A 25,285-nucleotide genomic window follows, 5' to 3' on the forward strand; every position below is an offset into this window, starting at 1 on the left:
TCAGCGATTGAAAAGGCAAATGCGCCAACTAGTGTCGGCGGGAGGCGTTTGCAGGGTGTGCCGTCATTTGAAGTAACCCTCAACATTTCTGATGAATTCAGCCTCTGGCGCGCGCGCGCACACACACACACACACACACTCTTCTGTCCTTTGATGTGGAAAAAAAACACATTTGCTTGTTTGCTTAAAATTTCTTATTGAATTCCGTTCAGTCAATTAAAGTGATTTGGATTTATCTTCCGTCCATTTTCACCCATAATTTCACTTTATGAAAATTCAGAGATGGTGTGAAGCCTCGAGATATTATATTGTTAAAATGAATCAATGAGATTTAAACCGCAGACCTGCGCAGTCTCAGGCCTTCGTTAGATAACTTCCAAACAGCGGAGTTCAGAGAAGGTGATGTGGAGATAAAGGTGCACACCTTTCACCTTATATCATATTTTAAAGTTTAAGGTGGTGCACTGTAACACTTATTTATGGCTCATAGTAAGTCTCCACAGAAGTCTGAAAGCACGATTTATTTTTACGCATTAAAATTGATCAAATTTAATGTTTAACGCATTTAAATTTTTCCTTGTTGTCCATATTACAAAACCCCTTTAAGCTCAAATATTTCCCTGCATGCTGGTGTTTTGATATATCATGCATCGCTTCTGAAATAAATAAATCATATCCTACTTTCTGTCTGTTGCATGTAAACGTCCGTATATCGCGCATAAAAACACAATCATAGAGAAAAGCTATGTATCAATAATTCAGCTCGTGTGTGTGTGTGTGTGTGTGTGTGTGTGTGTGTGTGTGTGTGTGTGTGTGTGTGTGTGTGTGTGTGTGTGTGTGTGTGTGTGACGGCAGAGCATAGCTGCAGAAGGAGCAGCAGCGAGTTTGATTGGTCTGATGAAAGCCCAACCCAGTAGATTCATTGGTCGAAATCATCTCCACACTCCCAACCACTAAACACTAAAATGACTAGGGTAAAATAATATCGCGGCACTCTGCACCCTGTTCATCCTCACGGCTCCTTCTCGCGCCCCAAAGGATAACTTTTAAAGGAAATCCACCTGGAGTGACAGGACCGTTCCCATTATTCCAGAGTTGTTGTGTTTTCTGTGGCAAGATCCAAACTGGGATACGGTTACAAGAACTTTTACGCAAGAAAAGGACAGCGCTGTGCTTCAACTGCAGTCTGACTGTAGATATTCGAGTTTGAGAAATTTAATTTGGCTGTTTTCAGCGGTGAGAGCGGTTCATGGTGCGACTGGGGAGGCGTCTAATTTAAAATAAAAATCGCTGTTTAATCGAGATCTTTTTTTTTTTAAGTTTAGGCGGATTATTTTTTTATATCTCGGCTGGATTACCTGTGCCAACAGACTGTTACCGACCCGCAAAAAATATTTGGGAGACTCGTTCACTTATTTGCGTGTTGAAGTGAGATCTCAGGCAGTTTGTGGTGTTTATATCCAGCTTCCACGCGGCACCGTGTGCGGCAGATAAGAGCGCCGATATAAGACAAGCCGAGCGCCGCCAGCGAGCTTTTATTGCGCGTCTTTACTGAAGTTAGAGAAACTCCCAACAGCTCTGCTGTTCCTCAAGCCAACACATCATGTGCAGATGATCTAGCCACATAGTCCTCAGAGTTTGTTTCTGCTCAGGTAGCGAGGCTCTTTTTCACTCTCTCTCTGCGCTCTCGCCTCCAACCTTTGCGCCTACATTGTGGACTCTTGAGACCAGCGGCGTGTGGAGAGAAAAAGTTTTTTCCTCCAAAGACTTTTGTTCTTCTGCTACGACCCAGTCAGGTGGCACTGACCCAAGCTGTTGTGATGCATATTCCCGTAGAGCCGCCGACCACCAGACGGTTCACACCGCCATCCACATCCTTCCCCTGCAGCAAGATTGGAGACAGCAACGGGGCCATGTCCACCGCGGGGCCCATCAGGTCAAGACCGGACACCAGGAACGTGGTGGACGTCCTGGCGGACCACGCGGGCGAGCTGGTCCGGACCGACAGCCCAAACTTCCTCTGCTCCGTCCTGCCGTCTCACTGGAGGTGCAACAAGACGCTCCCCGTGGCTTTCAAGGCAAGAAACTTTGCTCCTATTTATCATCTGTTATGTTTTCATTTTAATAATTCACACTGCAGGCTTCCAACTTCCTCACAAGTGCGAGCAAAGGCAAAAATTAACAGTTTAAAAAAAAACACAAAAAAAAAGAAGAGGAAGAACAAAATTAATTTTAAAAAAATCAAACCAAGCAAACGGGACTTCAGGAAGTAAAGCAGCTTCTTTTAATTAGAAGGAGCTGATAGGATCTTCAGGTGCCTTTTAGTTGTTGCTTTGAGAGGAAAATTAAATGATTAAAACATACAAATACACTTGAAGTTTACGCTATAGGTTTAAAATTGCACCATCCAGAAAAACACCAGTCGAAGCAGGAAATATTACCGACAGTTGATCTTAAAGTGCAAGAAAAGCAGCTGAATTATTTTTAGCAGGATATTTTTCTGGATGACACGATGTTGATGCTTTCTGGGTGAATTCTTGTAGCTTTTGCATTTTGTAACAGTTAATTGTCTAAATCATGTGTTTGGATCAGTTCGAAGCGGACATACGAGGAAATAACAGTAACAGGATGTGCAATCAAATTTATATTATTTCTTTGTTAATGCGTTGACAGTCGACGCGGCTTTATGGCTACTTTAGAAAATCGCCACGCTGCTTAATTCGATCAGCAGTTTATTGTTGACATTGTGTTGAAATTGTACCGATTTCTAACTTAATATTGCGACAGAGTCGGATGCGGTTTTACGCGCGCATTGTGTGCATTTGCTTTGGTGGCCCGGAGTGACCAACCGCTGTTTTCCTGCGCGCAGGTCGTGGCTCTCGGTGACGTCCCCGACGGGACTCTGGTCACCGTGATGGCGGGGAACGATGAGAACTACTCGGCCGAGCTGAGGAACGCCTCGGCCGTCATGAAGAACCAGGTGGCCCGCTTCAACGACCTGCGCTTCGTGGGCAGGAGCGGACGAGGTGAGCGCAACCTCTGAAACTCTCTCACACATGCACGCAGCCACACACAAACACACACACAGGCCTGCACACAAACAACGAGGGAACGTCTGCGTGTAACGCATTCACAGCAACGACTGAAAACACATAATAATGGATCATATTTCTGTTTCTAGAAAAAATGACTGACAGCGTATTATTTTTGAGAGAATGTGAATAATGTGAAACTAAATATTTTGCACAGACTGAACCAGAAATGTAGCTTGCATAAATACTTTTCTGTCAGCTTTGGGGATGATTTCTGTTACCTATTACCAAGATAATTTTTCAATGTGGAATCATTTATCCTTTGGTACGGCGAGTGCCCACACCATGCCAACTGACGTCCACGGGTGTCATCAGAAACATCTGGCCTGCGTCACGGTATGCAGCTGCAGTGTGGCTGTATAATTTTCTTAATCCAAGGGAATACAAATAATCATCCTCGTGGTGCAAGTCGGAGGGACGGATGAAAACCACCGTGCAATTTATGTCCCGGGGCGATTTGTCAAATAATCCCCACCACAATTTAGGATCCATGCAGCTTATAGACTAATGCACAGTATTTATCGCGGCTGCTGCGTTTAATTGCTGTATAAAAATTCACACGTCAACAGGCCTGTTTGCAGGATGCTGCGGCCTACTGTGCACCATTTTATGCTACACTGAGGAAATCAAAACATCGCAATGTTCAAGTAAAAGTTTTCGACTAAAAAATTATTTTAAGAGTTTCACTGTCCACAGAAATCTTGGTCTATTGAAGGCATTTCGCTTCTAATGACGAGGCCATTTTTGGCCTTTTATATTTCCATTTTATCTCAAATGACCTGTTATTGTCTCATCGCTGAATTAAAAAAAAAAAAAAAAAGTACCTCATACCTTTTATTCATGCAGTCAATTAGCCCACCCACAGGAGCATTTTTTTTCTGTCCTCCCACGCAGTCTCCCTTTAACAAGGGACGCCTTTCTCAGAGCCGGGGACGAGCGCCGGACTCGCTGCGTGGTCCAGCCTTCCTCCCCCTGCACAGACTTTGATGCAGATGGGAGCAAGATCCTGCCTTGTTGAACAATAAACTATTGCTGTAAGCTCTTTGGCACAATCTGGAAGACATTCCCTCAATAATCCAAATCATACCCGCAGCCAGACCGTCAGAGGAGCGGGTCCTTGGCTTCTTTTCTATTTAATTTTAATTCAAAGGCAACAGAGGGACAAAAGCCGGTGATGATTTGAAGTTGAACAAGCGAAGTATTGTTGTGAAAAGAGGGAAAATAGTTTTGCAGATAATTCGAAAGGGTCGCTTACACAGAAGAATAAATGTCATTCATGTTGCTGCGCTGCAGGAAAGAGCTTCACTCTGACCATCACCGTGTTCACCGGACCGCCTCAGGTGGCCACGTACCACCGCGCCATCAAAGTGACCGTGGACGGACCCCGGGAACCTCGCAGTGAGTACACGCACATGCGCACAACACATCCACTCACGCCACTATTATAAAGCGCACTGTAGTGTGATGCTGCAGAGCAGTGCCAGCACCTACTCCTGGTTCTCAGAGTGGGTGTCAGTAACCCAGCATACTTGAACTCTGAGCGCGTCTGAAAGCAAGTGCAAGTGCACTCGTGGGTGTGCTGTGCCTTCATCACTGGCGAGCTAGAAAATGAGTTCACACGATCAGATGTGCTAGGGAAAAAAATCCAGTTTCCCCCAGATTTATTTTGGGGTTAAGGTTTGGGGTTTTGGGGTTAAGATTCGGGTAAAGTCTGGGTTAAGGTTGGGGTTAGGTATGCCTGGTTATGGTAAGCCTCTAGAGAATGAATGTAGGGCAGTATATTGTCCTCACTTAAATAGTAGGGTAGGTTTGTGTGTCTGTGTGTGTGTGTGTGTAGCAGGGGCACAGGGAAGAGCCCTGTCAGAGGAAACTGTAAAGCATATTAAGGCATAACCCAAGACCACTAAGAGGAGCTGAGTGAGTCTCCAAGCCGCAGGTGGCTCAGCTCAGTGGAACCCTCCTTCCTCCTCCTCCTCCTCCTCACCCCTACCTTCTTCAGTGCCGGTCAGAGGGGTCGTACCTGCCTGCACAACCACATAAGTGGCTCGTTGATTTAACACAGGGCAGACTCCAGCCACCGTTAGCCCTGGCAGGAAGGCTCGGCGCGCTAAAGCTGTTAGCGCCATCCTTCAGCCACAGCTACGTTCTCTTGTGGTTTAAGGCTGCTAGAGTGAGGCAGAGGTACTCGGGTGACTCAGCCGCTGACGGTTAGACCGGTGTGTGTGCATTTTTTATTTTTTCACGAGCTCCAGGTGGGATAGGATTTTCTGATGTAAGGATCTTACTCATCATGCTTTCTTAGAGGTCACTGTGGCTTATACTGATGGAAGTGGGTGCTTTAGGCCCAGTCAGCAAAGAGCACTGAAGGGACAGACAGTGGCAGCAAGAGCCACATGAAAGGATATGGCAGGCAGGGTTAAGGGGGGGCTTCGAAGGAGGAGCATCCCCCCCCCCCCCCCCCCCCCCCCCACCCCACCCCCCAAGCTGGGTGCTATTTGCAGAGATATAAAAGGGTGACTGCGAAGCAGGGGGTAGATAATAATAAACACTGTGTGTGTGTGTGTGTGTGTGTGTATATGGTTTCAATTTGATCGTATTTTGTTCAGAGAGGGAAGGAAAAAAGCTGAATGTGTGTGCGAGTGCATCAAGTGCGTTCTCCTGTTCATCTGCAAGTGCGGGAAACAACTGTGTACGTTAAGGCTGTCTCCTGTCTGTCTGTCAACAAGTCACGGCTCCAGCTGAGGCGTCAGAGTGGCCGTGCTACTTTTACACTGGCGCTGGGTGCTATAAAGTAACACTGTTTAATATAGGGCAGGAGGAATTTAGAGCTCCATTAAACTCTGTTACAGGGTGCTGAGAGGAAATTCACAGAATGACAGAAAATAAACTTCTGCGATCTGAATATGATTTCAAAATGTATGAACTGGAGCCAGTTTCAAAGGCAGACTGTCGCATCTGCGCCAAGGTGAAAACATGAATCAGAAAAATAACTGTGAGGAAAACAGGACAGAACGAGCATTTAGAAACGCAGCATATTTACATTGTTCATTATGTCGGTTTGAATGCGGCGTCTGATCTGAGATGAGCTCAGTTCGTGAAAAAAAACCCTCAAAATAGAAACCTCACAAGATGAGATAAAGGAGCTCTCTTATTTAAACAAGAAGCACATTCTGAGAGTTTAATATCAGACAGTCAAAGAACAGGAACACACACCAACATTCAGACATTATTAGAGCCATAAAATTAATCAGATCATTTTCTAACCGCAAGGCAGCACATTATACCGGCTGTGCAACGTGTCGAGCCAAAGTTGCGAGGCGCTTCTGCCAACACACAAAGCAGCATATTTTTTTTTTATTATGAATCTCTTAGAGACAGTTTTATGTTCCCAAACTGCTTTTTTAAAATTTCTCCTGAACAATTACACAAACTGAGGTCTGTGCATCTCAGAGCAGACGGCCTGAAGCCACACTTGGCCAGCGCTGAGCTCACCTGTCTGCAGGCTGGCAGACTGCGGGGCCCCGGCCTCCGCGGGGCTTTGCAGGCTGTTTGTGCACGGCCTGCATTTGCATGGCTGCCTGCCGAGCCGCGGCAGGAGCTGGCACAGAGGGGGAGGAGGGTGTGTGTGTTTTTTTTTTTAATATATTAATGTTTACGGATCCAGTCGAGAGAACCTGACGGACAGGACTGCAGCGGCGGCTCGCCTGCGGCAGTGTAACAAAGAATGCCATGCTTGAAAGCACTCGAGCAGTAAGAGAAACACTTACACTAGGTGTACAGTTGTGTACATGAATGTATATCCACGTGCCCAGACACACAATGTCACGTTATGAACACACACACACGCACGCACACACACACACACACACAGGCAGAATTTGTTCCCAAACAGTATTTTTGTCTCCGTTGCTGCTGATTTCCTCATCACACATCCGGCATTTGTCATCTTAATCCCCCCCCATCTATCCGTCATACTTTAGTATCAAACTTCTGCTGAGCCCAAACTGGAAGCACAACTGCCGATGAAAGCTCTGCCTCCAGTTCTGTCTGAGCTCTAACAAAATATCACATCCAACAACAAGAGAGGGCACGCTGAGCTCGGGAAAGACAGGACAGCAAAAAAAGGAAAGCAGAGGACTGAAGTGTCGAGTCCCTCCCCGTCTGCTATCAGATGCCTCCACACAACAGCTCACACACTCGAGCGGGGTTATTCTCACCGATTAATCCCTCAGCTATATTTTTGTTGCCCTTCTCAGCGCCTCGCTTATACATGACATCAACTGCTGCCTATTTATCCAGAGGGGAAGGGCCGTTTGTATTTCTGTATCTCTTAACCTGAAATGAATCAGTTCCCCGAAAGACCTTTGGTGTGGGTCACTGAGAGAGTTCAAAGAAGGGTAGGAAATATTTTGAGCTCCAGAAATCGATGCTCAGAAATAATTAGTGCAGCTTGAAAAATAATAAGCATGAAAAAAAAAGGAATGTAACTGAATATCTGATGACAGATTAGAGACTTATCTGTGTGTGAAAAATCAATGCTCGTAGTTCAGCTATGAGTGTGTGTGTGTGTGTGTGTTTGTAACGTTAGTAATTAGAAAATAGTATCCATTCATTTTCAGCTGAATTATAAAAAAAAAATATATCCTGACAGTTTTAAAGGGACAGTTCAAAGCAACATTAAATGCATGTATTTGGCCTCTTTTGCCCTTCAGGAGATATTTCTGTTAAACAGCATCTAACCTGCCCTGTGGGCCATCAGCAGAAGTCTCTCTCTCTCTCTCTCTCTCTCCAGAAATCATGACCAAAAATAAAAAAAAACAAAACAATGAATCCATAAAAACTTGTTGTGAGCAGCTTCAGACGGGAGTTATTTCCTCTTTAACTGAACTGCACCTGCCTACCTGCGGCAGGAGGGGCATGCTCAGCGTGACGGGCTGGAAACATGAATGTTATAAGTCAGCTGAGCTGTAATATTATCTAGCTGCGTGTTTTCTTTGGATGCGGGTGCATGTCAGGAGAAACAAAATACGCTAAACCGCTCCCGTGGCTGCTTCAACTTTGAATTTTCTGCCCTTTGAGTCTGAGATCTGAAAAAAAGGGGTGACTCAGTAAAAGGATCTAGAGGGATAAATAACACAGACACGAGGATGAATATCATCTGCCCCTCTCAGATAAATGAGCCTTTTTATTTCTGGGGTGATCAGATTTGCAGAGAGAGGCTGTTTGATGGATGTGAGAGCTCGTTCTACCTGAGCGAGGTCAAAGTGCTAATTTGTCTCGTGACGCTCGACAATGATACACATGAAAACATCCCAGCTGCTAACACAATTGCACAGTGTACATGCAATACCTGCATACATTCGGGCAGACCTGACACACTTTCCCACCAACAGGCCCACACATCCAAAATCACACAAGTACTGTGGTGTTTTGTTGCCTCTGTTTACTCGCCTGGGTGTGTTCCTGCAGCTCCAGGAGGAGAATGGTGGGCGTAGGGAGGCAGTCGGGGCGGGGGGCATGTTAGAGTTGGCAGGTTGATTCTATTTGCATTTGGCACACAGACTGTACAAAGTATGCAAATAGACAAACAATGACATTTGCTGTGTTATTTTTCCTGTGATATTGCAGTCGCTCTGCAGGGTAAACAAAGAGACAGCATGAATGCTGCTGCGTACGCATTTGCGTGTGCGGGTGCTCAGCTTATGCACCTGCCAGGTGCATCTCTTTAAGTCCGGCCACGCCCATGCTCCACAGATCACATGAAAGGATCGCCCTCCATGCGAATTGCTCTCTCAAAGAAAACTTTGATGTTTGAAAATGGAGATGGGCGTCTTTGAAAGAAAGGCCTACAGGTGTATCAGTGCCAGGGGAGCATGCGTGATGCTGGGTGCTTTCCTGACTCTGAGATGTTATAACCTGGAGACATAGTGGCCTGCTCATGCACACAATCACACATACACAGACAAATAGTGGCTAGCCTCAACCTCATGACCACTTAATTTATGATTTGGTTGAGACGACAGTCTGCCTCAACACCACATACAGACAGATGGGAACTGATAAACTGCAGATTTTATATCTTTTCAAAGAAATGACACTCTGTGGCGTCTGCACTGACTGGAGCCTGTCGACTGTGGTCTTCCTTCTCCCTGGGGTCACTCCAGATGCATCATACTTGGCCTCAGTGATTAGAAGTAGAGCAAATATTGGCTAACTGATAAATCCACTGGAATGCAGCGGTACATGCTGAATACTTCTGGACTGATTTCAGAGAGGAACTTGTGCGCTGGGACAAAATATTCACCCTTCACTCATTTTGAGGTTTCAGACTTGTGATGGGAGGCAGATGAGGACCGTATCCTCCACTCGTTACGTGCACGTCTCGGCTTCAGAAACAGCCGCCGCTAATTATTTAGTTGTGTCTTTTTTCGTTGCGAGCAAGCGTAACGCGATCAAATGTTGTCGTGGGAGGATAAATAAAGGACCAAGATGGAAGCTCTTTGACCACTGTTGCCACCTTAACCACATCTAGAAGCTTTGAGGCCAACTCTCTCTCTGAGAGCCTCACACACACTCATACATTCACACACAGCTGTAGGTAATCCTACTTAAGCTTTCCTGCAAAAGCAGAGCTCATTAGTGTAAATACCTCAACTGAATTGTGACATAAACACAGAAATCGCAGCCTTTAGTGTATCAGCCCCCCCGATGATCCCTTTGCTGCCTCTGTTTGTTGTTCAGCATCATGTTGCTGCAGTGGCGACGCACAAGTTTCTGCTAAAAAGAAGAAAAAAGAAGAACATTGTCCACATTTTGAATCCTCCTCTTTAGGCCTGCTGACGACTGTTGGAGGCACACACACACACACACACACACACACACACACACACACACACACACGCTAGCTTTGGGGTAAAATGCCCTTTCTTTTTTTCACTCAGACAAAAATTTTCTCTCCATAGTTACTGACGCCAGATAGAACAGCAGGACGCATTAGGAATTAGGGAATTATTTAAAGAGGTCCCAGGCAGCACTTTTAATTCAGTCTTATGATGCAAGTAGAAGACACATTCTCATAATCGAATAAGAAGCTTGGCCAGCATCTCTCCACCTACCCGCTCCCCTGTAAACTCAGCAGCCAGGCGTCTTTCCTGTTTACTTACCTATGAAGGGAAGTAAAATGCTCACTCTGTGTGTGCTCACTCTTCCTTATTTACACTGACCCATACAGGAGGGAGCCATTACGACCTTTCAGCTGTAATTCAATAAAAGTTCCGATCTGCATTTAGAAAAATAAATGGCCCGTGAGTGGAGGAATATTTTTCTCCCCCCGCTGGATTATGACAATAAACCATTTTCTGTGTTGGGGCAAAGAGTGCGGGGGTGGACGAGGGGGTGGGCGGTTTGTGGGAAGAAGGCACCTGCTGGTTACTGGAAAAGACGCCGTGTACCACCATCCTGCGGTCTGGATATTTATTTCTCCGGGCCTTAATGGTTAGGAACGGCGAGCAAATAATAGGTGTAGCAAGAACTTTTCTTTTGCTTCCAGGAGTGGAGAAAGTTGTAATCCTCTGGGTAAACACAGGCTGCAGTCATCAGAGAAAAGGAGAGGTCAGTCTGGTAACCTCAACACTTGTGCAGCAGTCCACTAACGGCATAAGAACCTCAGAGAAACAACTGAAAGTAAAAAAAATTGCGTGCCCACATAATGGAAAATTCACACATTTCACATTTCACACATTTACTCTGACCCACCTGGAATCTTAATTGTCATTCAGGGGAACTCTTTGTGCATGCGTGTGTGTGTTTAGGGGCAAATGCACTCATTTTTGCACATAATCGTGTGTGAGCTACTATGCACGGAGGTGTGAACGCAGAGCCGTTTGACACATCTGCTGGCGTTGCACTGATGTATGTGACAGCAGCAGCTTGTCTTCCTTTCCCACAGTTTTGCGAGGCCCCCACCTTTCACCCAGCACCTCGCTACTTAGAGCAACCTGACTACCACGTAGATGCACGCATTAGCACGCACACACACATGCAGATGTGCACAACAACCTCTTTCACCATTTGAGCTAAAATAACACACTCAAAGCAGCTTATTGCTTTAATATGATCTGTCACTGGAGCCAAATAGGCCTTCTGTGCACAACAAGGCCAAAGCAGCAGCAGCAGCAGCACTGGGAAATCTGCAAAGTGTGCAGGCAAGCAGCCAAAAGGCCTGAAAAACAGCCCCGCTCATATCACCCCCAACACGCCTCAGCTCCTGAGTAGAAGACAGTTACACACACACACACACGCACACACACACACACACACACACACACACACACACACACACACACACGCACACAGAGTACAGAAAGATGAGACAAAAGAGGGATGATTGCTCTCAATGTGCTACGGGCCTTGTTGTATTGTTAGAGAATCCGGGTGCATTGGGCCTTATTTTGGCACCCCCTCATCCTCCTTGCCTGCCTCAACCTGCCTTGCTGCAGGGCTGTCCTTGTGTGGCACTGCTTCTGTTATACACACATGCACACACACAGACACACTCACACAGACACACACGCAAAGCACTTTATCCCCTTATCAGAAAAGGAAGGCTTCGGTCTTTGCTCAAACAGTCTCATGTAGCAACTTCCGTTGTGAGCAGCTTGTGTTAGGCCTGCGAGGGGGATTTTCACAGTGCTGACGTCCCGAGAGACGAGCCGATGCATCTGCCTCAGGGACCAGACGCTCCCCCAGCTGTGGCCGTAGAGGGTGATAAAAGCGTGCCACAACTTTTGTTGATGTCCCTCTGAAAGCCTAAATAATGTTTCCACAAAGAAAGATGTTTATGATTGAGACTTCAACTCACACTTAGTTTATGTCCTGAGAAACAGTTTGTGCATTCACTTCCTGATAATGATAGAGTTGTTAAACCCTAACACATTTATTCATAAAGACTTTTGGGAGCGTTATGTAAATGAGTTTAAGGCAGTGTGATGTCTGAGTCTGGCAAGCATCGACTCATTTAGGCCCAGACGAGACAGCCACAATCACCAGCCAAGGGTAAAACCCACATCCTTCAGGGTCAGCCTCAAAACAAGAACTTTGATTTGCCCCACTGTAAATACCCAATGGTGTGATTGGTGGCCTTGGGAAGCACAGAGCCAAATACACTGCTGCAGAAAAGTGTTTTGAGCTGCGCTCGTAAGAGAACGAAAAGGGAAGTGCACGAAAAGGGTGGCAGAAAGAAGCAGGGTGGGAACACGGGGGGGGGTTCAGGTCCGCTAGAGAGGAGGAAGAGGAAGACAGGTGTACAAGGTTTTGCTCAACACATGTTGAAACGTCCTCAGTGTCTGTTGAGGGCAAACGGAAGTTTGCTCGCAGGCAAGTAGGCCCCACTGCAACATGTGTTCAACTGTCACCCCGCATCGCACTGTCAGGTTTCAAAAGTCAGATAAGGATGCAGCTTGTTTTCATATCTTTTCAAGACTTAAGTTTCAGTGCATTAACACAACCAACACAGGCTTCCCTGACCTAAACGCTGCGGTCTTATTGAAATGATTCATTAATGCAACAACAACAACAAAAAAAAAAAGCTCACACAGCTGCCATTTTGTGTACTTGCACTAGACTCGGGAGTGCTCCTTACACTACCCAAACATTTTTTTGTATGTAATCCAATCCCATGCATACATAGACATTACAGTCCAGACATAGTTTTCACTGTGATACATGCACTCCACATTAATTCTAGTCTGTTATCAGGGGCCTATCAAGTCCATTTATACGATGAATACAAATATTTACACTTCAGATATATTCAGTGCAGAGCTGGGTCACAGCCAAAGCACGTATTGCCCTTTGCCGTTCAGATAGAGTTTCACTTTGTCCCTGAAAAAGAACCCAGCCCTTAACTAAAAAGAGCTTGTGTTTAATGTGTCTCCCTGCGGACGGCAACATATGTTTCTTTCTTTTAGAGGAGGCAGAGACAGGCGGGCAGAAAAAGAGAGGAGAAGTAGAGAAAAAGTGCGGGGCTGAGGAAGGAAACAGGTTGTGCTGGGTGATCGTTCAGCTGTGGCATCGCGTTAAAGTCCTGGCAGTCACCTCGCTGAGCAAACACTGTCTCCTTGTTGAGCTGATACGGGTTTTTGTGGAGGGAAGGCCGCGCGAAGCTCGACACGACCGAGCAGAAACAACCACGTGCCGCGTGAGGAAGAACAAAAACTTTGCACTTTTTTTGCCCGGTTTACACCTGAACTACTTCTGAATGCTTCAAAGCACAGATACAAAAGAGCAAAGCAACACTGCAGTGGAGATAAAACACTATCAGGAAATAAAAACACACACACAAAACAAAGCAGGGCTGGGAACGGCACACCCATTTCTTCAAAACACAGCCATCGCCTTTCACTACATTGTTAATACCAGACATTTTATATCAAGCATTTTATTTGTTCTTCATAGACTTCCATAATGCTTTCAGATGATGCGACCACTACTCTGAGAGGAGGCTAGTAAATCTACAGCCTTTAGCATCCATTTTCAGCTCTGGATGCATATTGAGCGCTGCTGTTTAGGCCTCATGTGTGCATTGCCTCCCATCTCCCAGCTCTATCTTGTGGTTATGATATCATAGAGAGAAAAACAAAGGCATTCTTTCCTAAGTGCACACTGACACATTAAATATTCATCTGACCACAGAAACCCCTCTGAAATGGGGCCGATGTGGAGCACCGGCACCCCTCTGGCCCTCCCAACCCTGCAGAGTAGAAGTCAAATGTTGGCGGTCGGGCTTCACACAAAGCAGCTATAGCTGGGGTCAGCTGGCAAAAGAGACCATTTTGACTTCTGTGTACACGGCGTTTAGGCAGCTATTAACATTTTTCTGCAGGGAGCAGCACAGTTTTCTTTCAGCAAGACACCTGTCACGTGCAGGCTAGGAGCGAAGTGGCAAAATAATTAAAGGAGTCACAGAGAAACTTTGAGTTCCTCAGAACTCAGGTGGCACAGACTCTTGCCCTCCAGCAACATCTTAATCTAGTTTACCTTAAAACAGCTACAATTAAAACTCAGAAGCATGAGCGCATGCACACTGTAAATGTGCTCCTGAGAACGCCGTACACTGGGCGAATGCTGATTGGCTGAAAGCTAGACAGCAGCTGCAGTGGACACTTTTCATTGTTTTTAACACTCAGTTTCACTTTAGCTCTGTGTATGTTAGAATTTCGATCTGCTTTGCAGCCCACAGGCCTGTCCTAACACCTATTTTTGACACTGCCCCCATCTGACAGCAGATGCTCTCTGCAGACCCGAAGCTGCCCACGGCCCACCAACAGAGGCCTACAAATGCAAAGGAGACCGTTAGACAAGAAGTAAAACTGAGAAGAGGTGGAGAAAGTTTCAAGCCACCTCCCAGTTGATGAGCAGCAGTAACAGCAACTGCAAGGCCTCAGTTAATGAGCTCCAGGTCTTGTTCTAATGATGCCGCTGCTCCCTCCTTCCAAAAATCAGCCTCTCACAGCCCACTAAACCCCCTGCTGGAAGCTGCGAACAGTGTGTCACTAAAGTGTCCCTGCCAGCTGGAACTGGGCCACGGGATCCACAGCTCAAGTGTGTGTATGTGTGTGTTTGTGGGCAGCTCAATGATCACTTTCATCCCTAAAGAGCCAGCCGATTCATCTCAGACCACCACTGGCCACAGGAAAACTGACCAATTATCATTTTTTTCCCTCGTGCTGTCTGTCTTTTTTTCCAACCAGTGAGCAGTGGGATGTATCATTTCCCTGACCTCAGCCGTTTGAGGTGGTGTAAATCTCTTAATAACTACACAAGGACACATATAGAGGCTATATTTGGAGGGCTGCTTCCCCTGGCCGCCCCTGCTCTGGCCTGGAACAGACAGTAGCCACAGTGTCTATGTGGGTTATGAAGCCTGGACCAGGCGCTGTGTGTGTGTGTGTGTGTGTGTGTGTGTGTGTGTGTGTGTGTGTGTGTGTGTGTGTGTATACCCTGGCTTCTAATCCTTCCATCTCAGTTTAAAAAGAAGGCCACATGTGGATAAAAAAGATATTACAGAGAGCCCGAGAGCGACCGATTCTCTCCGGGATGTGTTCCTGAGTAACGGCACGGAGCAAAGTGGCAGGCCAGTGGGTGGACTCACGCTCACACAGTGTCTCTGCTCGGGAAAACAAACAGCTGCAGGACTGCTGTCTCTGCTCCGACAGATTAGTCATGACTGACTCTTTTTTTCTCACACGTAAAGTTTCATCTAACTGCTAATGAGTGAATAAAGAACAAGCTCGGAGAGCAGGGATTTCGATTTGAGTGCCTGCTTGTGTTCACATTATGTCGATACATCACCCCCTGCATATGGCTGTACGTGTGTGTACCGCGGAGGGGAGGGGGCTTCGAAGCTTGATATTTCTATATAGTGGGCACAAACAAATGGACAGAGCGGTAAACGAGAGGAAACTTTACCCATGGGTCAGCCTCACAGGGAAGATATATTGCCCATGGGTCAGTGGAGAGAAAGGACGGGCAAAATCCATATTGGTCCGTCTGCCTTGCCCCCTTTATATAGTGATAAAATATTCAAATCCAGCCATTACTTCACATTAGGCCACTCTGTAGAGATGCCAGGGAGAAAACCACAGAATGTATACATGCCGGTTCACACACAGTTTTGGTGCATTGATAGTTGCATTAAAATGTCTTCCTCCCATTAGAAGCGTAGCCCTCATCCGCACTCACGGCTGACATTTAAGGTGTGTTCACATGTGTATTTGTACATGGGTGTGTCTGCATAAAAGGCACGATCAGAGGTTTTTTTTCTCTTCTCACCATTTCCCTGAACAGGGCATCAAAGTGATAAGGCTGCTAAATGTGTCTGTTAGTTTCTGAGGCCTGGATTAAGGAAGCGCTGCAGAAGTGCTTCACTGCTTAGAGTCAATTCTCACCTCCTACACACACACACACACACACACACACAGAGCTTTCTTTCTCTTTCTCTTCTCCTCGTTATGTTTAAGAGCGATGACTATATGGTCTGGTAACCTCGTCTGGATGTTTCTTTCTGACTAAGTGCTGTGTCAGTCAGACCTGGATCGGCGTGGGTGTGAGTGTGAGAGAGGGGTGGTTATCGGGGCCAGATACACTCACTTTTTCTTTTACGCCAGCTCAAAAGATTAAAACCATCTAATTCCTCGTCTCCTCGGAGAAGTGTGTCAATTCGTCGTTTATTATATGTTAGACTTTAGGTTCACAACAACATTCCTCCAGTAATTATTTTCAACCACTTACACTGTTGTTATCTGCAGGTGACGTGGCAGCAGGTGCAGCTTGTGCAACATTTAGTGTCTAGCCAATGTAGTTCAAGGTCTGCTGACATTCTAATAATATTTTTGTGTGTGGAAGCTGAAAACATGGTGACGGTGTCTCTCTTTATATAAATGAAGTGCAGTGAAGCGTACTGATGCTCGTCACAGTCCGGGCCAATTTTACACTAATTACAGTTCAGACAGGAAACGCTGTGATGCCAGGATGTGTCAAACCGCCGGGCTTCAGAATGAAATTAGGAAATTTTCTAATAGGATTCTTGTTATTGTTTTTGCTATTTTTGTACAATCCTGGCAACAAGCGTCACTTTCCAGGTTGTGCAGGAGCTAAAATTTGCCAGTTGTTGATTTTTCACCTCCTCGTTTCCTTCAGGGCACAGAGTGAAGTTAGAAGACCCCCAGAAGATGCAATTCTCAGACAGGCTGTCAGAGATCGAGCGCTACCAGCGGAGTATGAGGATAGGCCCAGGGAACACTAATCCCCGCCAGATCCACCAACCCCACCTCGGCACCACGCCAGGTAAGGAGGAGCACTGACGCATCAGACTCCAACCAACCAACTTTCACATCTCTTCTGAAAGCAGCGGTTCTGAAACTGCGTGACGTTGGATGAGTGTGTTTTTGTTGGTAGGGAAAATTCATGACACTTTCATTCTGAACTTTATTCCATTACTGTTCAGCTTTGGACCCTTTTTTTAGACCGATTGATTTAAAATGATGGGCTGTGGGGCCCAGTTTTTGGAGACATCTACTGTGGAGCTTCTCTTTACTATAAGCGCGCACACACACAGATACACACAAAAACCTCAGCATCTGTCTTACGTGACCATGTGACAGGTTGTAAACATCAGTGGTGACCAGCTGAGCTGTTTGGAGTGGCTGCGGCTCAGGAGGTAGAGCAGGTCATTTACTAACCAGAAGGTTGGAGGTTCAATTCCTGGCTGCTCCAGTCTGCATGCCAAAGTATCCTTGGGCAAGATACTGAACCCCGACTTGCCCCTGATGTGCTCATCGGAGTGTGCTCGTGTAAAGTAGAACCACGCCATGACAGATGTAAATCGATAGAAACTAGTTCCTATTTTCATGAAACTGCATAAAGTAAACTGTGTATATTTTTATGAGTAACCAGGTTTTTCACATTTCTCCTGCACATATTCAACAGCAGGCACACATCTGTACAGCCTGTCTCTCCAAAATGCTTTAGATGGATTAATAACTCTAGTGGTAAAATATGTACCTTTTAATTGGGGATGAATTTAACTGCATCTACTAAGAGCCAAATGTCTCCTTAAATGAGCCAAACATATTAGGTTGAATTTGGCCAGAGAAGTCTGTAATATGAATCTGTTCATGCTTCAGCTCAGTACATGCTGTTCACCTGGTGTGATGCTAAGCCAAGAGCCCTTCATGTGTTCCACTAATCTGAGAGCCGTTACATGCTGGCCGTTCGAGGGGAAGCTTTGTCCCCGGATGCCCTGTGTTGGTGGGTCTGGGCCCCACAGTGTGCAGGGTAGAGTCTGCGGCCAGGTGGCACGGCTCCTGCTGCCAGCCGAGCTTGGCCGAGGTGCTGAAGCTGGCCTCCGCGCTCCGCACAGCTACAGCCTCAGGAATGTAGCAGCCTTCCGCTACCTTGGCAATCACGTCAGTCTCAGTCTCTCCGAATGTGCGGGGGTGGGGGGTGGGGGGGCTGAGAGTCAGACAGAGGTGGTGCAGAGGAGGAGGCTGTGTGTCAGCTGTGGACAGCTGCGTGGGTGAGGATGACTCTTCACTCTTCATCTGAGCCTTTTTAACAGGAAGCACACATGCCTGAACGCAGACTTCTGCCCACTCTCTGGTTCTCATGCTGGCTAATGAATCTCATTACCTTTGTGTCAGCACGCTGCTGTGTACAGGAGGGCTTGTTTGGGAGCGCTGAGCCGTGTGTGGGTGGAACTTTATCAGTGTCTCTGCACTGTTTGGCCTTGTGCTCAGCTCAGCCAGCACTGAGTCACCGGTATGGGCCTATCTAACAGCTGACGGCAGAGAACACAGGGTCTTTCACCCCGCTCCTCTGTGTCCTTACTTACTGGTGATATCAGCTCTGTTCCCTCGCACAGCACGGACCCAGATGAAAACATGTCAGCCATTTTAGAAACATCAACCGGTTATGTTGAAAATAAACTGTGTGGATCTTCAACACAATACAGCCACTGTGATGATAGTTTTCTGACGGTTCAGGGTTTGGCGTGCGCTCCGCAGGTTGTCTGCCAACACAAAGACCCCTGCAGCAAAGCTTCAAGTTTCTGACTTGAATATGAGGCGTTGGGGGGGGGGTGCGCGCGCTCCAATCGGCAGGGAGAGGTGCACAGACACGGTCCAGACAGCAGACGAAGCGCTCGGCTCTCGTCTGCCTCTCACAGGATTAGGGCAGGAATTAGAGCATCATGGGCTCGCCAGGCTTCAAAGGGCTACAGTGTTGCAACACACACATGTACTCGGAGAGCAGACACAACACGTTAACATGGCTTGGAAGTGTCAGAGAAGTTGGAGGCCTTGAGCTTCACATTGCAGCTGCCAGTGACTGGAGGCTGTCTATAAGAAGCGTATGTGAGTGAGACAGACGAGGGGAAGGGCTGTAAAAACCACACACCTTAATCTGTGGTATTACCATCATGACGGCATACCGCAGGGCAAGAGTGGTAAAATAATTAAATAACAGAGGAGAGAGGCTTTCTCCCTCCCACCTCATCCATCTGCCGGCTGAGCGGCGGCCTGTGGATGTATGTAGTGGCACGGATCCCACAGAATCACGCACAGACAACAACACGACAGCATTACAAGCAAAGCTCAAACAAAAATAGACTTGTTGTAATAAATCCCATCCAGAGACGCAGGGAGGTGTTTACATATCAACAACACACATGTCTCTGCTTTCAACGATCCCCGCCAGACGCTGGTGTGCTCTGCAGAGACTTTAAATCCCGGAGCCTGTTTGTTTGAGAACTGCCGGCTGATAGATCGCCCATCAGCATGTTATAATTAAATGGATTCCCTCCTTGCTCTTACAAAAGATGTTTTCCATTATCCGAGGCTGGAACCTTGCATTTCCCCCACCTCGAAGATGGCTAAAAAAAGAAAGCAGTGTCACCCTCCTCCTAAAAGCCTCCTTGCTTCATATTGTTGTCTGAGCCATGAAATACTGTCTCAGTTTGGTCGTCAACAGGACACGTCTCCAGACATCTGCTACCATTGGATTCTTAAATCACACCGAGACAAAGATGATTGCACCATAAGCACACTGAAAATAAAACACACACACACACACACACACACTGTTCCGTGCTAGTGTTGCAAGTTCTCTGCTAGTGCCCCAGACAGACAGGGTAATTAAGAGCTCATTACAGTACATGCAGTGACAGGATCCCTGCGCGCTGGCAGACGCTACACTCGCTGCTTGTTTTTGTTCTCGTGTCCACAGGTAAGCCTGCTAGACATGTGGAATGATTCTCAGCTCGGGTGGAGGGAGCGTGTGTGTGTGTGTGTGTGTGTATGTATATGTGTGGTTGGAAATGCCACACATACACACTGCTGGTGCAGTCAAGCGAATCTGACACTCAGACAATCAAGTACTAAATTGTTATTCTGGTTTTCAAAACCTCAAGTGAGGTACATGTGTATACTATGTGTACCTGTGGGTGGCAGATTGGTTGTTTTTTTGTTTTTTTTTCCTCCTTCTTCTGATACAGAATGTATTTGAAAACATTTACCGTCTTAAGGGAAGCAAGCAGCTGATTGAAATTTTGATTTATATCAAAGTGAAAAGTGGAAAACAGATTCCAGTTTCACCCTAATCCGTTTTAAAAGCAGACAAAACCCAACAAGCCCTTGGCAGCGCCTCTAACAGACAGCCGAGAAGAAAGACGCTCTTTTAACTTAAATGTGTTTTAACAGTTAGAGAGGAGGGGAAAAAGAAACGGAGCACCAATTTAATCAGCCAAAAAGAAAGTCCTGGCACTTCTGAGGTGGTATCACTTAACATGTTATTTGTTCCAGCACCTGTGTGTTCCTCTCTGAAGATGAATATCAGATACTAGCATAACGTTCCACCATCAAGTCAAGTGCTCGGGGCTTTGATGAGCCCAAACACTGTGTGTGTGTGTGTGTGTGTGTGTGTGTGTGTGTGTGTGTGTGTGTGTGTGTGTGTGTGTGTGTGTGTGTGGTGATGCTGCTGGGGGAAAAAACAAAAAAAAAAAAAAACTGCTTAATCTTGCAGATCTACTACATTACTCAGAATATTTTTACCCAGGAAGTTTTTCTCTATTAGTGACTCTTCTACAAATCTTGGCACCTCTGGTGTCACGCTGCACAACTGGCGCACATCTGCTGCAGCTCCGCTCTGGCAGGCTTGCTCGGTGTGTTCAGGCTGCGGCCTCTGAGCTGGACTTCACTTGGGGGGGGGGGGGGTCCTGTTTGATGGAGGACCAGCCCGATTCAGCCAGGCCCCTCCTGCCCCGTCCACAGTGACCACACTGTTTACTTCACATAAACAAGCTGACCGGCCCCCCCAGGTTCGAGGCAGCTCTCTGCTACTGCCGCAGCTGAGAGGCTCACACTAATTCACACATCCAGGATGACATGATCAGCCAATTAGAAGCCAGAGCGAGACAGGAAATTAGTGCCGTCAGGTAGCTGTGGTGTAGCCATCACAGCTCGCTGGGTTTCATGCTGATTCCTGCCAAACCCGAGCAGGAAGCTGGCCCTCCGAGGCAAACGCAACGAAAAGGAGCAGGAATCTGGAGCAGTCCTTTAGACACTCTGTTTTACTTCTGCACTCCACTATTTACATAATATGTCAATGGCCGCCACACAGTTTATTTGTTATGGTGCCTGAAAGCTTCACTTGTGGTTACTCTCTTTTTGTGACCCTGAGATGAATAATTCAAACTGAAAATGTTTCTTTTCTTCAGCAAAAAAAAAAAGTCTTTTGAAGCCCTGGTGAAAAAAAAAAAAACAAAGAAAAAGAGAAGTGAGAGCGAGATGTTTTTTACCAGACTCAACTGTTTGTGTAAGTCATAATTTCACATCAGAGTCAGGCTGAGTTTTACATTTCAGCAATTACAGAAACTCCATGTGTGCCATGAACAGTCTCTATTGAGTCTGGGGAGAGGGGAAGGGCGAGCTCTGAAAGAGAACATAGGATTTTTCAGCCCGTGTGTTTGTTTTTGCTCACGTTATAAGTGAGGGCTCAAAAGACATATCAAATGTCCCACATAGCTGAGCCAAGGCCGTGTTCCTCCCCTCTCTTACACTCGCTTTCTCTCCCCTTCCCTCGCTGGCGTCTCTCTCGCTCTCTCACATTCTCTCCCTGTTGCGACGCCTCAGGCCTCAGCGAAACAGGAAGCCAGCACAAGGACCAGCATTCACTGTGTCTCAATGACACGCTTCATTAAGGCAGGCGCATTGCATGTCTCACAGGCGTTGCTGGATCCGGAGTCACGAGGATGGACGCCATTTTGGCTCTAACATCTTCACGCCTCCTCTTTCATCTACTCATGCACTTCAGAAGCAGCACATGTGTTTATGCGCGTCCTCTCCAGAACTACGCTGGCACCACCCCAGAGCTCCTAATTTAGTGACGCGGCCGCCGCTTCTTCCCATTTGAGCCGCCGCCTTCCCCGCTCCTCGGCTCCACCCAGGGGGCCGGCCCTCTTATTAACAGGGGTAATCTGTGCCCCTGGTATTGACGTTGTGTGCTGGCCAATCAAAATATTTGAAGGAAATGTTTATTTTCTTGAGCGAATCGCACCAGCTGCTTGCAAGCCTTTCTGAATAAGACCATTTATGTTTAAGAATTTGCCATTGTGAGGTATAGTGCGGGACCTCTCAGTGACTGAGTGCTGATTTGGGCCTTTGCAGAGGAAGTGGAGGAGCTCCAGGGGAAGCAGAGATCGTACACTAGTTAAGCCCAGTGTGGCTATAGGTGAACAGCCCAGCACCACCCTCCTCTCTGCCTCTGGCATCCCTCTCCATCCTAATTGCTACTACAGTACAGGATGCTGGAAGAGGGAGGGCAGAGTCACACTGAGGTTGGATGGCTGATTGATGCTGTCATTAAAGGGAGACAATATGAGAAAAATGTGGCAGCATAATATGCGTTTTTCTGGCTGTACGTTGAAAATATTTACATACATTTGATGAAAACGTTGTAAACAAGACGTAACACCATCCAAAGGCACGCGGGCTACATTTTTATACAGCACATGGGCCGAGGCGGGCCACGGAGCTCCGTGCACGCTGTCATGTAACTGCACCGTCTCAGACCAAGAGCAAACAGCCAGCTGTTTGTGCTGCGGTGTGACCGTCGAGTGCGAAGCAGGGTCCCACGCGTTGGGCCAGCAGGTCCTCGACCCTCCTCAGCTTCCTGACAGCTTGGCTGGATAGGCTTCACAGATCTCCGCAGCCCCTCCAGCGTCTCGTCTGAAAGTCCCAAAAATATCTCGCGTGCACCCATCGAGTGTGTTTTTCTGAGCTCGCTCTCACTGTGGTGAGAAAACCGCCCCTCCTCTTCCCAGCCTTCGCTGCTCAGTCAGCAGAGGCCAACCTGTGACAGGAAAACATCTCCAAATGTCCACATGTCAAGACAGCTCTGCCCAGTCTGTCAAAAAGGCTTTTCTGGATTGTGTTTGAAATTGCTGAGGCGCAGGCTGTGACCTCCTCACCCTGCACAAACACACAACTCACATCAAATCCCAGAATTTCTCTGCTGACTTGTTTATAAAGTGCTGATCCTCACATATTGCTCTATTTGTGTGTGTGTTCTTCCAGCCCTGTGGCAGGAGCAAATGGACACCCCCGCTTTGAAGACCTGCAAGGTGGAGGAGGACCTGAGACCTTGGCCAGGTGAGACACTGCACGTCTTCCTAACCGTTCTTCTAACTTTCTATGTGACAGCTTCCTAAATCCAGCCTGACAAGGGGCTTCACAAAAAACACACATTACACAATACATTGCAGTCGTACAGGCAGGAAAATTAATTTGGAATTCCAGGGATAAAATTCCCAGTGCATCAGCTGTATGAACAAAATAAAATAAAGCTGGATTTTCTCAGGAAGGTCGACCGTTAGCAGGACCCTGTCTGAGCGTCTCAGCCTGCACACTGGTTGGTGAGGGGTCAGCACTTTCAGTATATGCAGCACGCCTGTATGCTGCCTTTTCACGGTTCTTGTAGGAAGTCTTGCCATTACACTTGATACCTGATTAAAGACCATAAAACTAATGTGAGGAAAAAAGCAACCGAGGCTGTTTGCCGGCTGCCAACGTGCAGCCTGAAGGGTGAAGTCGCTGTAATGAAAGTGTGAGCAAGCATGCAAAATACAGCAGAGATCATAAGTCTTTAAAAACATCAACATCATCAGGAAACTTGGTTTTTTGTGTGTTTGTTTTTTCTGATGGGGAGAAGCTGGAGAGGCGTTCACAGGCAGGGTGTGCCATTCGCTCCAACAGTTTCAGCGTGTTTGGGTTTGCCTGTAGGGCCTCGCTTCATCTCTGAGCGTTCCCAGAACGCCACCATCCCGCCTGCTTTTTCCTCCTTTCCTCCTTCATTTGTTTCTTGGTGATTTCGATCAAACAGCCCTCCCCCCCGTCTCCCATTCTCCCACACACAAACCACCGCTCCACAGCAGACGTGCTGACTCATCCGCTCACACTGTGATGAAGACACAAAGAGACTTTTAGATGTGGAACTGTGAGGCTTAACTCTCTTTTCTGCAATTTATGAGACACAAAAAATGTCTAAAGCAAAGAAGAAGAGAAGTGTGTTTAAGCACTGAGACGGTGGAATTACATTACGCTGTTTGTGCAAGAGTAAAATGTGAACTACAGTGATTGCCATCCACCAATAATCCCCTAACTGGTCCAAGGTTAGCAAACACGTCACAGCAGTAGCTTTACAAGTGAGTATCAGGTCTCTCGTGGAAAAGGATTTACTTAACAAACTAATGTTTTAATCATGTCACCTTGTGTGTCGATGCATTAGGGAAATTTCAGGGTTTTTGTAATCACAAACTTCTTTTTCCCTTGCTTGTGTTGCATGTCACAAGTTGGGCACATGCAAAATCCTCTGCGCTCACATGATAAAGTGCTAACGCGGATGAGGCTTTGGGGCTGTTGACCGTGTTGCCGCAGTACAGAGGTGATCGGTATTTGCATCCGACACGATGCTCCGGCCCCACGGCCTCGGTGCTTAAATAAACACCTGGAGATCATTTGTGTTCATTTGGGTCTCCTATTCTGCAGCGCCAGCCCTGCCGTGGAGTCGTGTCACCCTGTCATCGTCACGTCAGCAGTGACTGCACATCCTCGCGGCATGCACTGCTCAAACCCCCCCCAACCAGGCAAAAGACTTCACTCCTTTCCCCTGAATCCACAATGCAGCTGCGCCTCTTCAGGGATCATATCATAAAACAAAAGATTAGCAAACGAACTTGCTCCACAGCACAGCGGCTCCTTCCACGGAGCTGCGCCAGCCTCTTTTTTCCTCCTTCCACTTATTTGCCTGAGACACCATTCCCTGGGTGCTGGCCGTCACAGTTTGCATCAAGCCTGTGTAAACATTTCACAGGTGAACGCCTCGATTTGCATCCCCCCCCCATTGTCAGCCACCACATTCGAGCACACACACACACACATAACCCCGTGCACAATTACACACACACACACAGACGTGACGGCCTCAAACCTGCCCTTATGTTAACAACCAAAATCAGTTTCTCCCATACGCAAATGAGACAAACCTCCTGCCATTTCTGGGTTACACGCTTGAGTGTGGACTAGAGGACTTCTTGACCCGAGTAGAAAGGAGGAGGACTCCGCCCTTGGCACTGCAGAATT

General features: G+C 46.9%; 1 protein-coding gene across 2 annotated transcripts in view; it reads left to right on the forward strand.

Moving 5' to 3' along the window:
- The first annotated feature begins 995 nt into the window (after positions 1–995).
- The window catches only part of runx3 (RUNX family transcription factor 3), a 29,958-nt gene continuing 5,668 nt past the window's right edge, over positions 996–25,285 (forward strand). For both annotated transcript variants that reach the window (XM_030719405.1, XM_030719406.1), the window contains exons 1-5: positions 996–2,078; positions 2,870–3,026; positions 4,386–4,490; positions 16,791–16,937; positions 23,222–23,296. In XM_030719405.1, coding sequence (XP_030575265.1) covers positions 1,821–2,078; positions 2,870–3,026; positions 4,386–4,490; positions 16,791–16,937; positions 23,222–23,296 — 742 coding nt within the window. In that variant the 5' untranslated portion in view covers positions 996–1,820. The remainder of the gene's footprint in view (positions 2,079–2,869; positions 3,027–4,385; positions 4,491–16,790; positions 16,938–23,221; positions 23,297–25,285) is intronic.

Source organism: Archocentrus centrarchus, chromosome 22 (assembly GCF_007364275.1).
Source record: "Archocentrus centrarchus isolate MPI-CPG fArcCen1 chromosome 22, fArcCen1, whole genome shotgun sequence".
NCBI lineage: Eukaryota > Metazoa > Chordata > Actinopteri > Cichliformes > Cichlidae > Archocentrus > Archocentrus centrarchus.